Below are 18,501 nucleotides of genomic sequence, written 5' to 3'. Positions count from 1 at the left end.
GTATAAAAATGTAACCTAGGTATCCCCCCTCACTGCCTAATCAAATACTTGGCGGAGGTCAGGTTCAACCACAAGAGGTCCAATAAAACTAGGTTTATTTAGGCACAGTCTATGGGGCCGAAATCTTTACATGTAATTCATAGACAGGCTGAGTCAAACAGAGCGGCTCTCCATTCTTGCTCATATTTGTCATATACTGTAATGGGCATGTGGACAGAGGTTGGCTTCATGAGACAAGTCCTTTAATATTTATCAGCTCTGTTCGCACACTGCTCTTTTGATGGAGTTTTTGCATGTGTTTAACATTGAATCAAACTGGGATTGGTTTAAGATTTTCTTTTAAACTCCTCTCTTTAGGATTTACACCTACTTTCTACTAAAAACACTAAAAATCATTTACTAAGCAAAATGCACCAAAATTCAATCGCAAATTGTGCCATATATATTACGGGCTTTAGACACTTTTTACATCTACATCAACAGTTTGGGAAATTGTTGAGAAAAGAGCATTGGCTAAGAGAAATGATAACATTTGGCAATTTTGTTTTATAAGATGTGCACTCTTGTTTGGTGCAAAATATGGTTTATATGTACACTGGCCATGAGGTGGCATAAGGAAGAAAAATATGTCTAACATGCCTAGTGACATGTGCACCATCTGCCTACACTTCAAGGCATTTTTCTATGAAACTATTGATAACACTCCCCATATACATTCAAACACTGCGCCAAAACTTCACCTATATCAAAACTATTTAAAGAATAAGTGGATGTGTTGCTCATATACACCAATCAGGACCCATGTTTCATTTTACAATGCATTCTAAAAAATGAAAGATGAACTCTGGTTGGCTGCTATGGGCTTTGAGTTGATTTTGATACGTGAAGACTTTTTTACTTTTCTATTAAAAATAGGACATTTAAATGGACCTGTAACTATGACATATAAGTTGAACTGGCTTTCTGGCCTAAATAGCGCTGTCTCCCGGATTCCAGAACTGTTTTTATATTTTTTCCTGAAGTCCCCAGTTCCAGAGATATGGACCACTGTGTTGGCTCCCTCTATGCTAATTTGCTGTAGTTAGCCAACATGGCGTGAACTACCCTCAAGATGCCTCGCACAGATTGGTTAGCATCAGAGGCAGGGACGCTAGCTCCACCCCATTAACTAACTACAATAAATTAACATATAGGGAGCCAACACAACAATGGGCCATAGCTCTGGAGCTGGGGGTCCATGAAACCATGAAAAAAATAAAAACAGTGCTGGAATCAGGGGGACAGCGCTATTCAGGTCAGTTCAACTTATAAGACCTAGAGACAGGTCCTCTTTAATTTATATTTTAATGAATGTTGTTAGTAGTTAATTAAAGCGACTTGTAATTTGTGGTCTCCATAGTTCCTTGGATATTTGATGTTTCCTGAATAGTTAAATAAGCCCTCCCCAAAATTGTCCTAATGTTATTGTGAACCTTGCTACATCTGATTGTTCCTGAATTCGTAATGTTAACTTAAAACTATGTTACTGTTTTGGCAACAAAAATTCTGTGAGCTGGTATCTGTTTATATACATAATATCGTTATTGAAAAAAGGCAATCACATATCTGTCTAAGGTCCAGCCACAACTTAGGTCAATTCAATTCTTAAAAATTGTTAATTATTTATATATGTAAAGTGACCATGGGAAAACACAGATATACAAGGAGCTTATGATTATCATCAAGGTTCTTTGAACCATCTGTGCCCAATGGCACTTATGAACTTGAATCTTCCAGAGTGTTAATATCTCCCCTGTATTATGGTGTAACAGGGGGCTTTCTCTCCTTCTCACCTGGTTCAGCTACGAAGGCCTTTACTTTCACGCCAGAAAACTCAAACTGAACCAAGGAGTCGGCATGGGGCAAGACTGTCAACAACTCGCAGAAGTATACAGCCTCGGGCCAAGCAGATACGTGAGGAAGATCAAAAAACAGGTAAAAGTTATGTATTCATGTTATATGTGGGTTTTTTTTAATTTTTTTTATGAAAGGAACATTTTTTTGTATCTGTCGAAAAGGCCAATAGATTTGAAAACAGAAATCTAAATATTAAGTGCAATTTCGGACCACATAGTGGTGTTGTTGGTGGTTTTCACATGTTCTTTGTGTCTGTACAACTCAATGGTGAACTAATAGTGGTCTACCTAGAGAAAAAAGAAATAAATGAAACTCGGCGCCACATGGTGCAGGTCACCAAAGCAATGAGATGAAAAGAAAAGAGGTAGTGGCAAATATGCTTACCTAAAACAGTCTTGCAACCTCAGGCACAACTCTGGTGTAGGTGGAAGGTAATAATATAGTACAGCTGTAGCTCAGTCTAAACCGGTGAACACAAATGTTACCGCAATATTCATAGGAAATTATTTTTGAGGTAAAAACATGAACCATAAAAAGCGCTGCTGACATCAGAAACAGGTCAAATGGTAGTAATGTACATAAACTCCAACCTGTCAGCACAGACTGGTGAGACTGGGGAGCTGAGTGAACATTTGTCATGGGGACTGCGATATGGGGCGAAGGAGGAGAGGGTAAATTGAATAACTATTCAATTTACCCTCTCTTTCCGCCAATTTTGGAGCATCTTTAATTTATAAATCCCCCTCCCCTATCCTCCTTTGCCCCATATCGCAATCTCTTATCCCCAATGACATATGACCACTCCACTCTCCAGTTCGCCAGGCTGTTTTAACAGGTCGGAGTTTGCTCTCCTTCTGGTCCCTCCCGCTTTCCATAACTTGCTTCCGCCAGTGCCGTCGCTATGACTATAGGGACGCTCTCAGTAGCGTTACTCTGTGCCTGGTTATTCTTGCAGTGTTAGACACATCTGTGACCCTTACCGGTCACGCTTGGGTACACGTTTTTATAGCTGTGTCCTTTGAAGCGGGTCCCTTCAGTCCGCATTACCGCCATTCTTTCCCCAGTGATGCACTTTGGCAGTTCTTTAATAGATTACACTTTATATACTATATGGCTCATTTTACAATGTTTTAGCCTATATATATATATATATATATATATATATATATAAATATTCTGTTTTATGCATTTATTATAATTTTATTAAGTATTGTGCCATTGATACCATAACATTTTCCTTTTTCCCTGCCTGTCAAACCTGCTCTGTGACGTCAGACAGCAGTTAGACTTCTGGAGGTTAATTGTCTGCACTATATGTTATGTGTCTATTTCCCTTGTACACTGAATGGCCTGATGAAGATGCTGATACAGAGTCGAAACACATAGCCATAATAAAGATACTATTTATGTACATTACTACTATTTGACCTGTTTCTGATGTCAGCAGCGCTTTTTATGGTTCATGTTTTTACCTCAAAAATAATTTCCTAATAATAGTGGTCTAGGCCCCTGGACATTAAAGGTCATGGGCCCTCTACCAACCACTAATGTCATGATAGACTTGGTTAAGGGTTAACGGATTGCATTTGAGGTGCACTCAAATTCTGTGAATGCTGTAACTGTGACAAAGGGGTTGTGAGCCTCCAGTATCCGTGGGCCCACAGGCAATTAATGACTGAATGGTCAGTCTGCCCCTGCCTCAAATCTTAGGTCTAAAGGGTAGATTTATCAATACTGTAGCAGGAATACATTTAGACACTATATCTTATTAATCGGAGCCTTGTCCTAGGCTTTCTCATTAAGGTGTTGCAGAGTTTATGACAAACGTCTCCATTGTTTCATTTTTTTATATTAAAAGTAGCAATTTCCTATTTTAAGATGTTATAATGTGCTCCAGTTCTGTGTCTAAATCTTGTCATTAGACAGTGATAAATATATTGTACAGACTTGGGATTAACAAACCACACCATGACCACTACCTATTTCAAGAACAACCAGGCAGTGGTGTTCTATAGAAGGATTAAACACCCTCAGAGATTCGGTCTCTTACAAAATTATATGCAAAGAATCTTTGTTTAAAAAGATTTTCCGTGATGGAAATCTCAGAGCACTGCTGAGTGGATTTTGATGCTCCATACTTAAGGAAATTGGTGAAGGTCTAAACTTGAGTGCTCCATCATTGGAATCGTCTAACATGTCCCATCAGTTTTCAGTGGATATACCCTTTAAATCGGTGCTTGTGCATTATGACATTTGGCATTGAACACTTGTAGCTCAACTAGCAGGATCGTTTTCCAAGGGGATTATAAACAGAGGCTTCTGAGAACCTGCAAGTGTCTACTGGCTGCTTATCCTTCTCACCGTCCAGCATCACCATTTACCTTCTTCGACTGTTGAAATATCTTCTGCACACTCGCTCTTTTACTACCAGGAGTGGGAACACGACTATTTGTTCTATTGTGTCATCATTCACTTTTGCTTATACATGTCAAGACACTAGTCTAGAGTGAGGGCAATAGGTTATTTTATCCCTGATACTGGAAAGGTGTGCATTCAGTTTTACTGACAATCTGAACTTTTCCTGATAACGTCTGCGTCTATTTTGCCTTCCTTGTTCTTCCTTCCAGCCCAAACCTCAGCCGGTCTCTTGACCTGTATGAACTACTTTGTATTTTACTTCAGTCTTCTACCTGTGAGCTTTCACCAGTAAAGACCTATTCAGAGACCATGACCTGTACATATGGCCATGAAAGTCCACACCTCCTTAGATTAACGGCAGAGAATGTGAATTTACTTTAGACTATGTACCTTGTTTAACCAGTGCAAACATTACTGACACTGGTACGTAACATGGAATTGCTATTATTGCAATGTTCCTAATATCAATGATTCTATACTGCAATTTATTTTTTATTAAATTCAATATTTATGAAGAAGTGAAAGATACATTAATAACAGAATGTTTATAATTCAAACTACATAAGGTTATAAAATCAACACGATATACAGAAAACAATAAAATATCATTAATCACATTGCCCCAGAGCTATAGGGAACAATTAAATAAGACAAACGAAACAAGCAAACAAACATAACTAAAATATATAAATAAATAAATACATTTAATTAGTTCCCCAAAAGAGGGGCAAGAAAAATATATTTTTTTAAAGTATTGGAATAGGGTGCGATCGTCTCTCTAGAGCTGAAATTTCACCCTCACACAATTTTACTTTGTTGAAATTTCATCCAGTGACCCAATATGGTATTAAAATTTGCATAGGTACCCTTCAATGAAGACGTCAAACCTTTTATTGGCATATATATATAATGTCATTAACTTTGGAAATCCATAAAGAAGCCATGAGAGAACCGAGGTGCCTCTACAACATCCGAACACAGGCCTGGGCAGCTATAACTATATAGCAAAGAATTCATTTTCTGTACACCCCTGAGGATAAGTCACAATAACGGAGAATTAACAAGGCTGCGTCCATCGGGATCTCTAACTTAATCACCCTTCGGATCATTGACTGGACCATAGTCCAGAAAGGCTCAAGCACGCAACAAGACCAAAATGTATGAAGAATGGTGCCCTCCTTTTCTCCACACCTCCAGCAAATATTTAAAACTGATGGCATCATTCTATGCAACCTGGTCGGGACCTTATACTAACTGGACAGCAAATTATATCCCACTTTTTGATATGGAGAACTTACCAAAAATTGGTTTAAAATGAGGTATAAATATGTTTACGTTGCTCTGATGGCACTAAAAGTTTCAAATCTGCTTCTCATTGTTGCATGTATGATGGGACCCCCTGATCTGGAGTAGAAACCAATAAGCAGTAGATCCCTATTAAAGCAAATACGTTTGTCCTTAGCCATAGTGCCTCAAACAGAAAAAAATCTCTAAGAGATAACTCCTATCAGTAAATGTGGTTAGGAAGTGATGAAGTTGCATAGCTCACCACTGGTCTAGAGAACATGGATCATTACTATATAACAAAAAGATATATAAGGGCCAATTACCTCTACTACTAAATATACAACACACGAGCAAACACCACAAACTAACCCCCCCTCCCCCTCCTTTACTACAATTAAAATAGGCTGGGGAATAATACAAACTTTCCAGTGTTACAACTCTGAGCTCGGTGACTCTGTGACATTATCGCAGGATGCCGTCTTACCAAGAAGTCAGCTGATCAAATTTAGGGCAGCTTGTAGAGCTGTAAGGGCTGGTATATTGTTAAGTGAAAATGTCTAAAAAAACATGGTTTACCAAGTTTAATGAGAAAGAACTTTACTAGTCTACATAGAGCCTATACCTCAAAGCTATCAAACATTAGAATGAGAACATACAATATGTTTGGGTGTCCACACACTTTTGGCCATGTAGTATACTCAGATCAGTCATACCATTAAAATCACTGACAGGTGAAGTGAATAACATGGACTATCTTGTTAAAATGGGGTGGGGTTACAATCAAGGGGTGGGATATATTAAGCAACAAGTGAACAGTCAGTTCTTGAAGTTGATGTACTGGGAAGCAGGAAAAAGAAACATGAGTAAGAATTTGAGCGACTTTGACTAGTGCCAAATTGTGATGACAAGACGACTGGATCAGAGCCTCTCCAAAGCAGCAGGTCTTGTGTTGTGTTCCAGATATGCAGTGGTTAATACCTACCAAAAATGATCCAAAGAATGTCCATCCAGTCAAACTTGTCCATCAATGAACCGGCAACAGGGTCATGGCCGCAAATCAAGTTCATCCCTTTATGTCAACGGTATTCCCTAATAGCAGTGGCTTCTTTCAGCAGGATATTGCACCATGCCACTCTGCAAAAATTGTTCAGGAATGGTTTGAGGAACATGACAAATAGTTCAAGATGTTGACTTGACCTTCAAATTCCCCAGATCTCAATCCGATCGAGTATCTGTGGGATGTGCTGGAAAAACCTTGCAACATACAGGACGTAAAGAATCTGATTTTCACGTCTTGGTGCCAGATACCACAGGACACCTTTAAAGGTCTTGTGGAGTCAATGCCTGGACAGGTCAGAGCTGCTTTGGTGGCACAAGGGGGACCTACACAATATTAGGCAGGTGGTTTTAATATTATGGCAGATCGGTATGTATCTGAGGTTAAAACACGTTTTACATGCACATCAAAGTCAAAATGCATTGATTAGTACAGTTATATTTTCTGTGGCTCATTACAGCTGCCTTCTACTCTTTTCTTTCTGCAGTGGATCAAAAGAGATCTGTAACCTTTACTGAAAGCCAGCCTCAGCCTTCCACATCGCATGCTGAGGTTCCTCCGTTACCATCACGTTCTGGCTGTAGCCCTGCACCATCTGTCAAACAAGTGTCTTCAGGGAGCCCTGTTCTCAGATGCTCTCCTTCGATCACTGTGGCTGATTTCCACAGCCAGATTGACAGCCAGGTAACACCACAAGCAGGTTAGAGCATGTGTATCTCACCTCCTTCTAATGGTCTGTGTGCTAGAAAGGCCTGCCAGGTGTTGTACCTGGGAACGATATGTGGATTTCCTTGATGATTTTTTTTTTACATTTTCACACAATCAAACTTAACATATAGTAGTCCTTTACATCAAATAAAAAAAAATTCCCACAAAAATGAATATAAATAAGATAGAATATTAATAAAGAACTTGGTAGAGAATTGTAATAAACTATAAGTAGTAGGGAAAAATTGGACTAGAAATCTTAGAGGTATTTCAATTACAGAAAAATGTCCTAAAAAGATGGTGTGACCGTGTTATCATCTCACCATGCTCACAAGGTAGGCCCCTGGGAAAACATTTAATGGGGGCCCCCTCCCTAGTAAAAATGTCAAAATGCAGGGCTAATTTTAGCTGACCATGCACATTAGATAATTGTTACCAACAGCATCTTTCAACAATCTAATGTGTATGGGGCAACCCGACTGTCCCCAAATGTCTGCTGTTGGGGGAAAGAAGGATCAGGGGTGTTGGGTTTTAACATGCTTGATAATTAATATAAGCAAAAATAGTGATATAAGCAATAGAAGTTTGTAATGATTGTTTTAAATCCTTGTTCACTTTCCCTATATAGAATTATCATGTCATTTTGCTTGATGAGGAATGAATACCACTATAAGGCCCCATGCACATGATCGTGCCCGTAATCACCGAGGATAGCCCCTGCATTTGCGGGCCGTGCTCCCATTATAAAGTATGGGAGCACGGTCCATAAAATAAAAAAATAGGACATGTCCTATTTTTTTTACAGAAACTTTCTACGGCGCTGACGCCTTCCCGTAAACATACGGGAAGGTGTTCATCCGCCATAGAAATGAATGGGTCCGTAAATACGTTCCATAATTGCGGATAAAATCTATGGTCGTGTGCACGGGGCCTAAATGCCCACAATACTTTCCACAATAACCCAAATATTCTAGTTCCTAATCAGTGAATAAAGCCACCATAGACGTGACATTGGCTTGACTTTAAGTTTTGCAGTTATGAAAGAGTAAATTGTCAAAAGTGTTGGTTAACTATGCAAAGTCTTTTCCCAAAACTGACCTTCATGCAGGAATGTCAGCGCATATTTACTGGTTTGTAAAGTATAATATGTAAGAGACCTATCAGAGGGCAGGACGACAGTTAATAAAACTCTAGAAATAACTCTAGAAATAAATTCTTAAAATCCAGAAGGATGCCCTGCTCCATTGCTGGGCCATTTAACATGGCTCAGATACACCTTCTACACTTATAGATGTGAGTCTATTATAGTGTATGGGATCTAGCTCCCCATTGCAATATATGGCAGGCCTCTTTGGCACTGGAAATCATTTGACACGTACGTGGAAATTATACTGTGGTTTCGTAACTTTATATATTTCATTGTACATAACAGCATAATAATTTGCATGTGTTTTTTAACATTTTGAAAATTTTATTTTTAATAAAGAGAATAGCACTATGATATTATGATAGACCTGTTAAAATAAGGACATCAGTAAAAGACCCTAACCGACTTGCACTAGTATGTACAATTAACATCTGTGTTAAAATAACAAAAAACAATGCACACCCTTTAAATCGCCCGAAACTTCTGAGCCATGAATTCCGTGGTCTCCTGCTGGCGGTCTTTGTTTATGCCACAGTCACTTGTTGGTACTGTATGACAGAAGTGTAGCAGCTTAAATGAGCACCGGCAGGGGACGAGGGAATCATTATCGTGGAAGGGGTGGGAGATTTAAAAGGCAAGTACATTGTTTTTTTCTATTTTAACATAGATACTCTTCATCTCTTTGTAACATTTTATTCTGAATTATGATCCCTCTCAGCCAATCAGAAGCTCTGAAAAGCATCATTTGATATAGTCTGTTACTCCTGTTTTTAAATAATGATGGAGTGTGCGTCACATTATCCTTTTCGGAGCTGCTGACTGGCTGAGACAGGTCATGTGACACCTGGATTATGTGACTCCACAGAACAAATAAGTGATTTCTTTTCAGCCCCGTTTGACAATTTTAGGGGCTATTTAGTGAATGTAATTATATCAACTTATTGAATATATACACCGGCACTATAGACAACCCAAAACTATCACAGTAGAGTACTGAGATATCAAGGTTAGATCACTATTGTAACATATGTGGGTTGTCTTGAAAGACACGCACATACTCAGTTGCTTTTTTGAGGTTTCTTTGGGTATGAGGACCAACCAGTTCACGCGACACCTCGACCACTGGGGGGTTGGTTTGTGAGCTACCCACTATCTGGTTTTATCTAATTATAACAACTATGTATCTAATTATAACAACTAGTATAACTCTACTAGAGTAACTATACTAGAGTATCATAAAAAGATCTCTCATAGTGTCAGAATCTTTTTAACCGATGGGAGGACCACTAACTGTATATATGGCGCTGGTTTAATCTTGCTGCCCAAGCGATTGGGCAGCTAAATGTCAAGTACCTAGCAGTCAGAGACTGCCAGCGACCCTGGAGAGAAGACAGAAGTGGTTTTTACTGATTCTGTCTTCTCTGTACTCACGTACATGAGCGCTATGTATAAAACACTGGCAGCAGCAGTTATTGGTCCCAGTGGTCATGTAACTGGTCAGATGATCTACAGGATGGCGGTAGTAGGAGGATGCTGCTGGGTCTCACTAGAACCAGCACTTCCCTAAGGCCCTGTTCACACAGTTTTTTGGGGCTGATTTTGACGCGGAAACGGCATCAGAATCAGTGCCAGAAAAACGGCCGAAATCGCCCCCCCCCCCCCGCATTGATTTCAAGGCAGAGGCGTTTTTCTTTCCGGGGTGGCTTTTAGCCGCTCACGGGAAAATAAAAGCGGTATGTCCTTTCTTGCTGTGGTTTTCGCTTCTGACCTGACGTTGAAATCAATGGCAACAAAAACTTACAGCGCCCATTTCCAAGCTTTTTTGCCTGCTTGCATTAGCTTCAATGGCGGCGGGTGAAAAGCGCTGGCAAAGCCGCAGTAAAATACAGCAGGCAGGTCAAAGTCTGCCTTAAAATCCCTGTAGAATTTCTGCCTGCAAAAAACTCTGTGTGAACAGGGCCTTATAGTGACAATAGTCACTATAACCAGTCTTATTTCCTCTGTAACTGGGGCTGCGGTGCAGCACCAGGTGCAGTGGAGAGTACAGTGTAATAAATAAATAATAGATCGCCCCAAACTTATTTTTCTCACCCTTGAGGAAGAGGCTATAAAAATAAAAAAAATAAAAGTAAAAAAAAAACCAAAATAAATTAAATACAAATTACAAAAAAGTCCCCTCCCCCCCCCCCCCCCCCCCGCTGATCAGTGTCGTAACGCTAGCCCTGACCCAATTACCCTAAAATAGACATGTAATATATTAAAATTTTAGTAGACAATGACGATCACAAATAAAAAGTCTATTTTAGGGTAACACTATATTATTACCAGAAAAAAAATTGCTAAGAAGTTAAAAAAAAAAGCATATTTTTAAAATAATTTTTCAAACTATAAGCCAAAAATGCTAAAAAACCAAAATTATTTGTAAAAAAAATAATAAAAAAAGAAACCTGCATTGATCACGTAAAGAACATTGCAACAATCACATCGCTAGCCCAACAATTAAAAATGTTTCAGCCATTTAAGGCTGAGTTCACACGTGGCGGAATTTCACTTAAATTCCGCTGCGGACACTCCGCAGCGTTAATCCGCAGCGGAGCCGTTTGTCCATTGACTTCCACTTTAATTTAGCAGTGTTCGTTTAGACGATGCGTAAAATTCCGCTGCGGAGCATAGGCTGCGGAGCGGAATTTGGTGTCCGCAGCATGCTCTGTCTGTTGCGGAGCAGTGGCGGACTCATGGCGGAATTTCTCCATTGACTTCAATGGAGATTCTAATTTCCGCAATGAAGTCCGCAGCTGTCATGCACATGTCATGTGTGCTGCGGATGCGTCTTGCTTTTTTAACTTGACATTTCTTCATTCTGGCTGGACCTATGTATTTCTAGGTCTACAGCCAGACTGAGGAAGTCAATGGGGCTCCCGTAATGACGGGAGCGTTGCTAGGAGACGTCTGTAAATAGTCACTGTCCAGGGTGCTGAAAGAGTTAAGCGATCGGCAGTAACTGTTTCTGCACCCTGGACAGTGACTACCGATCCCAATATACAGCAACCTGTAAAAAAATATAAGTTCATACTTACCGAGAACTCCCTGCTTCTGTCTCCAGTCCGGCCTCCCAGGATGACGTTTCAGTCTAAGTGACGGCTGCAGCCAATCACAGGCCAAGCACAGGCTGCAGCGGTCACATGGACTGCCGCGTCATCCAGGGAGGTCGGGCTGGATGCCGAAAGAGGGACGCGTCACCAAGACAACGGCCGGTAAGTATGAAATTCGTTTACTTTCACTAGGGAAAGTGCTGTCCCTTCTCTCTATCCTGCACTGATAGGGAGAAGGGAAGCACTTTTCCCGCAGTCCGCAGCAGCTAGTCCGCATCAATTTTCTGCACATTTTGGGCAGATCCGCAGCCGTAATCCGCAACCCGGATTAGGTGCGGCATTGATGCGGACAGTTGCGGAGGAAATCCGCCACGTGTGGCCATGCCCTAACTAACGCGTGCTAAAAACAGCTAAACGATGTCTGGTCCTGAACCATTTAAAGTAATGCGTTGTATTCACATGTGTATAAATGATCAGGTCCTGGGCTGTTTTATATAGAATTATACCGATTTCACACACTGTAATGGTCAATATTCTGAAATTTACACAATATAGCAAATCATACCACAAGTTTCAGATGCCCAAAGGTAGTTCCTGTCAGTTTGTATGTGAGGTCTTTTTGGATTGAGCTGTGGTAAGTTTTTCTTTAAAGAGGCTCTGTCACCAGATTTTGCAACCCCTATCTGCTATTGCAGCAGATAGGCGCTGCAATGTAGATTACAGTAAAGTTTTTCTTTTTAAAAAACGAGCATTTTTGGCCAAGTTATGGCCATTTTTGTATTTATGCAAATGAGGCTTGCAAAAGTACAACTGGGCGTGTTTAAAGTAAAAGTCCAAGTGGGCGTGTATTATGTGCGTACATCGGGGTGTTTTTACTACTTTTACTAGCCGGGCGTTAGGAATGGGAGTGTATGATGCTGACAAATCAGCATCATCCACTTCTGTTCGTTAACACCCAGCTTCTGGCAGTGCACAGACACACAGCGTGTTCTCGAGAGATCACGCTGTGACGTCACTCACTTCCTGCCCCAGGTCCTGCATCGTGTCGGCCACATCGGCACCAGAGGCTACAGTTGATTCTGCAGCAGCATCAGCGTTTGCAGGTAAGTAGCTACATCGACTTACCTGCAAACGCCGATGCTGCTGCAGAATCATCTGTAGCCTCTGGTGCCGATGTGTCCTCGCTCGTCTGACACGATGCAGGACCTGGGGCAGGAAGTGAGTGACGTCACAGCGTGATCTCTCGAGAACACGGCTGTGTCTGCACTGCCAGAAGCTGGGCGTTCTGAAGAGAAGTGGATGATACTTCTATACACAACGCCCAGCTAGTAAAAGAAGTAAACACGCCCAGATGTAACACACATAATACACGCCCAGTTGTACATACACAATACACGCCCCGATGTACGCACATAATACACGCCCAGTTGTACTTTTACTTTAAACACGCCCAGTTGGACTTTTGCAAGCCTCATTTGCATAAATACAAAAATGGTCATAACTTGGCCAAAAATGCTCGTTTTTTAAAAATAAAAACGTTACTGTAATCTACATTGCAGCGCCAATCTGCTGCAATAGCAGATAGGGGCTGCAAAATCTGGTGACAGAGCCTCTTTAAGTAACAATTTTTCCCTTAAACTCAAGTCTGTCATTTAGATCTTGGAGCTTCCCAGTATGTGGGTGATATTTTAGTGTGACCAGATTTGCATGAGAATGGAGCAGTTATCTCCAATTGTATTTTTATTTTAAAAATCTAAAACCAAATTGATTTCAATGGGGCCGTTCATACATGCATGAATTTTCACTCAGCGAGAGTCCGTTGCATGAAACTCACTTCATGTCCTATATTGGTGCGTTTTCACGCACCTACGCGCCCATTGAAGCCAATGGATGCATGAAAACCACGCACAGCACACGGACGACATCCATGTGCTGTGCGTGATTTGCGCATCAATTCCATTGAAAAAAAAAGTGCTTTGCGAGTGTGTGAAAAACATGCTACTCGCAAAGCACTCTGATTCAATAACGCAACACACACTGACAGATTTACGCACGTTTTTTATGCACGTAAATCTGTCACGCTAGTGTGAATGTAGCCTTACTAGAATGACTTCCCGAGACCTATACATTTGAACACCAGGGGGTGCTATTACAAGCAGATAATTGCCAGGAAGGAAACAATTTTTTTAAATAAAAATACATTACAAAGTTACTCTAAAATGTATATGGAGTTTATATATTGCCATTTCTATTGATGACACAACCCGCAGAGTCTGCCATTTTTATACAAAAATATGGTATAGCAGCAGGTATGTCTGGATTTTGGGTCTTCCCATATTAGATAAGCCGCAGCCAGGGGTGTCAAGCTCCAATGAAAGGGAAATATACAATTTTAACATTTACAATTTGTCTGCAATTTTTGCCTTCTGCATTGTTCATATATTTTGCAGCAGCCTACTGATATATTTATAATAATTTATTACATTCTACTGAAGGATTTACAAGAACGTATCTGTATCCTGATTGATAACATGTATCTCTCTTATTACAGAGAAGGGGCCACTTCCTGGGGAGGGAAGACTCCGAGTCCAGTCGGGGAGCAACAGTCCCACTTCTCCACAGCTCCCCGTCCTCCCATCTCTCTGATCCTGAAGATTTTGGTGGTCTGGAAACGAGCAGTTTGCTCCAATACACAGACACCATCCTCCACATCACGGAGGACAATGGGACGGAGAACCCGCTTGTCTCAGGACATTTTAATTTCACACATATTGAACTTGGGGAGACGGACATTGATTTGGATGAATCTCATGTTTAGCCTTGAGACTCAATCTACATTTTTTTCTGTGTGTTTTCTCACTCATTCCTCTAGACAAAGTGCAAAGCACCTGCTGACCCTCCCTTGTAACCCTGTTTTATTTGCTTTGGAGGGTGTACGTGAATATGCTGCTTATCGGATCTTGCTGCTTATCTTTTGGGTGAACTTAGTTAAATATTTTGTCTGGGTCTGATTCACGTAGGACCAAATAATGCAAACGAAGTTCCAATTGTAGTCGCTCAGCATCTATGTATTGTCAATGTCTTGGCAAACTATTGTATATTCATTTTGCTAATTTTTTAAGGGTTGATTGCCCAAATTCATAAGACAAATATATAGCCTTATCACAGTGGGTTATCTATAATGTTGCAGAGGTCGCATTCATAGATGGTTTTAACACTTTGGCAATCATGTTTAGGCCTATAGTCCCCCTAGCCAGGACTATAGAAATTAACATATTTTATAATGAATATAGATTCTATAGAAATGACGGCATTTGTAGTCGCTGACGATTAGGTGGAGGGGCCAAGCATAAATTTTACAGTGGAGTCCAGGACATCCAAGCTCCAGTTTTCTTGAAAAGAACGAGGATTCAAGTATTAGGGCTAGTTCACACAGAGTTTTATGGCGCTGTTTTTAACATGGAAACTGCACCAAAAAATGACCGAAATCGCCTTCCATTGATTTCACTGGGAGACAGAGGCATTTTTTCCCCAAGAACGGAAAAGAACGCTCGTGGGAAAAAAAAGTGACATGCTCTCTCTTCCCGTGTTTCCGTCTCTGACCTCCCATTGACATCAATGAGAGGTAGAGAAAGCATTATTTGCGGCGTTGTTTGCCCACGGCGCTCAATGCCCGCAACCAAAATACTCTTTGAAAAACGCTGCAAAAAACGCAGCAAAGAAAGTGCAGGCAGGACAAAATCTGACTCAAAATTCCGAAAGCAATTTTGAAGCAGATTTTTCTGACTGCAAAAAAACTCAGTGTGAACATAACCTTACAGTTTACTGCAGTCACACCTAAAACTTCATGTTTTAAGCAGGGTTAGGCTTCATTGCTAGATATTTGCAATCTTATTCTCTGAAACAAAATCTGTAACCTGTGTTTATTAGGAAAAATTGAATATGGGCCTACAAATATTGAAGCACTTTCTGTGATGAGTTGAACCTCTTTTATTTACATAATGTAATTTATAAAGGTATTAAAATAGTCTTTATCCCAAAGAAACAGAAACGACCTCCATCCCCATATCATTATCCCCATATCATTATCCCCATATCATTGTCCCCATATCATTGTCCCCGTATCATTGTCCCCATATCATTGTCCCCATATCATTGTCCCCATATCATTGTCCCCATATCATTGTCCCCATATAATTGTCCCCATATCATTGTCCCCATACCATTATTCCTATATCATTATCCCCATATCATTATCCCCATATCATTATCCCCATATCATTGTCCCCATATCATTGTCCCCATATCATTGTCCCCATATCATTATCCCCATACCATTATCCCCATATCATTATCCCCATATCATTATCCCCATATCATTGTCCCCATATCATTGTCCCCATACCATTATTCCCATATCATTATTCCTATATCATTATCCCAATATCATTGTCCCCATATCATTGTCCCCATATCATTATTCCTATATCATTATCCCCATATCATTATCCCCATATCATTATTCCCATACCATTATTCCTATATCATTATCCCCATATCATTGTCCCCATATCATTGTCCTCATATCATTGTCCCCATATCATTATTCCCATACCATTATTCCTATATCATTATCCCCATACCATTATCCCCATATCATTGTCCCCATATCATTTTCCCCATATCATTATCCCCATATCATTGTCCCCATATCATTGTCCCCATATCATTGTCCCCATACCATTATCCCCATACCATTATCCCCATACCATTATCCCCATATCATTATCCCCATATCATTATCCCCATATCATTAAAACAACTACTTGTTTGCAAGGCAATAGGCCGCTGCCAAAAGAGACTGTCAGCAGCTTTTCCCCTTTTACCTATTGACATCACATGCGTGTTCAGACAAGCGTGCATGGATATGACCACCTCATATCCGTGCACGCTTGAGAGGAAAAGCTGGCAGCCGAACCATCATTGGCCAGCTTGAAAGGGAAAGTGTCATGTTGAACATGCAGTCCGATCTGCAGGTAGCATTTTCTTAAGAAGGAGAACATTGATATATATACTGTCGTTTTATTGCAAAAGATTCAGTATTAAACCTCTGCTCATTCTGGACTTAGCAGTCCCTTGGGCGGTCCTACCTAGTGATTGATAGCTACCATTGGATGTACACGTATATAAGGAAGGCTGTCAATCATTAAGTGAGACTGCCCACTGGACTCCTAAGCACAGTATGAACAGACTCAAATGAAGAAAATGAAAGTTAGACTGAATCTTTTCTATACAGCTGTATATTAATCTGCCCACCTTCTCCTGCTCTATGACATGGTGCCTGCAGATAGGATGGCAATCTCAACATGACAAGTTTGCTCCTCCTTAGGCTCTGAAATGTAGCAAAACATCTAAAAACATCTAAAACATCTTCATTAGTGTTATAGTCAATTTCATTTATTTTACAGTTTGCTTTTATTCTATGCAGTGAGGGGAAAAAAGAATCTGTTGCTACCTGTAAACGTTCAAAGAGCCTCTGTTGGCAGATCTGTAGTTCATTGTCTGTCCCATTTTTAAATATTTCTCATCCCGGAAGTTCATTGCGTGTACTGTAGAATTAGCATTCAAAAATGGAGGCATAGATACAATAATTGTAATGTTGTAAATGTTAATCTTTAGAGTCTAAGCGATTTTTTTAGGCGATCCATGGTCGATGATTTTTTTTTTTCTAAAAAAAAAAGCCATAACTACAATAAAAATGAAACCATGACAAAATACCTTAGTAGCAGATAGCCTGCTTGCTGACAGTTTCCACAGTGCACAGTATAAATATGTACCGAAACATAAATAAAAACAACAAAAAGGGCAATGGATATATGTATATCACAGAGAAATTATACCGGAAATGCCATTGCTGGGTTTTGAAGTATTTAAATGTTAAATGTTTGGTTAGCGTTTTGTATGAGAAATCACTTGATATGGATGAGCACTAGCACGTATGAACCACTATTTTAGTTGGCTGCTAATACATACAGAGAACCAGATGTCTATTATATGTTAAAAAAAAAATACAATATATTATATATTGGATTGTCTACTGATCCAGCAAAAGAAGTGAAACAAAATATAAATGGAAAATAATGTCTTAAATTCTATTTCTGAGATAATCTATCTATGCTGTGAAGAGATAAAGGATGAACTATGTGATGAATAAATAATAAATATTTATTTTAAAATGTTATTGTTGGAATAAGAACCTGAAATAAATGAAATAAATCTAGTATGTGCTACTCCATGATGCTCCTACACATGGCCCTACTACAGCTCTGTACAGGTTAGCCCAGGTTAGCCCTAGTGTCTCTCCGGCTGTTTTTTCTTGGGATCCGAGTGGCACCCGATAGTTTTCACGGACCCATTCACTTTAGTAGTTGAGTTGGGTCCGTAAAAAGGGACCGACTCTCCGATCTGTGGAAAGATAGAACATGTCCTATCCTTCCACGGATCATGGCCAGGATTTGGGCGGCACACACTGTGGTGTGCATTAGGGCTTAGACTGTATATTAGCTGTCAGTGTATAAGCTCCACAACAGCTAATGGGACAGGTCGAGCCTTACAAGTCCTATTATGAGTCGTCAATGTGCCCGTCACTAGAAAAGAGTAGTGAACATAAACCTATAACAAACTTTACCCACTACTGTGTAGAAATAAAGCAAAACAACAGTCTGGTAACCTAACATGAAGATCTACTGGTCCCTGCACTGACTCTATAGGTAGATAACAACCTACTACTTATCTGCTTTCCAGTGTGAGGACCTCACCAAACAATTCCCCAAGTTGTGCCCAGGAGGGAGCAGGAGACTGAAGTTAATTGCACTTAGACTTTGAGTAGTTACACA

At 40.1% G+C, this 18,501-nt stretch overlaps 1 protein-coding gene across 24 annotated transcripts in view; it reads left to right on the top strand.

Annotated features, from left to right (window-relative positions):
• The window catches only part of UNC80 (unc-80 subunit of NALCN channel complex), a 186,052-nt gene extending 168,700 nt beyond the window's left edge, over positions 1-17,352 (top strand). For 19 of the 24 annotated variants that reach the window (XM_075829678.1, XM_075829670.1, XM_075829675.1 and 16 more), the window contains 3 exons: positions 1,812-1,974; positions 7,146-7,342; positions 14,157-17,352. In XM_075829678.1, the coding sequence (XP_075685793.1) occupies positions 1,812-1,974; positions 7,146-7,342; positions 14,157-14,423 (627 nt within the window). In that variant the 3' untranslated portion in view covers positions 14,424-17,352. Of the gene's footprint in view, positions 1-1,811; positions 1,975-7,145; positions 7,359-14,156 lie in introns of all 24 variants that reach the window. The other 5 variants (XM_075829684.1, XM_075829683.1, XM_075829674.1 and 2 more) reach the window with 2 other exon arrangements.
• Positions 17,353-18,501: the final 1,149 nt, after the last annotated feature.

This window comes from Rhinoderma darwinii, chromosome 6, assembly GCF_050947455.1.
Source record: "Rhinoderma darwinii isolate aRhiDar2 chromosome 6, aRhiDar2.hap1, whole genome shotgun sequence".
NCBI lineage: Eukaryota > Metazoa > Chordata > Amphibia > Anura > Rhinodermatidae > Rhinoderma > Rhinoderma darwinii.
The sequence above is the reverse complement of the archived record's forward strand: the minus strand, read 5'-3'. Positions and strand labels throughout refer to the sequence as shown.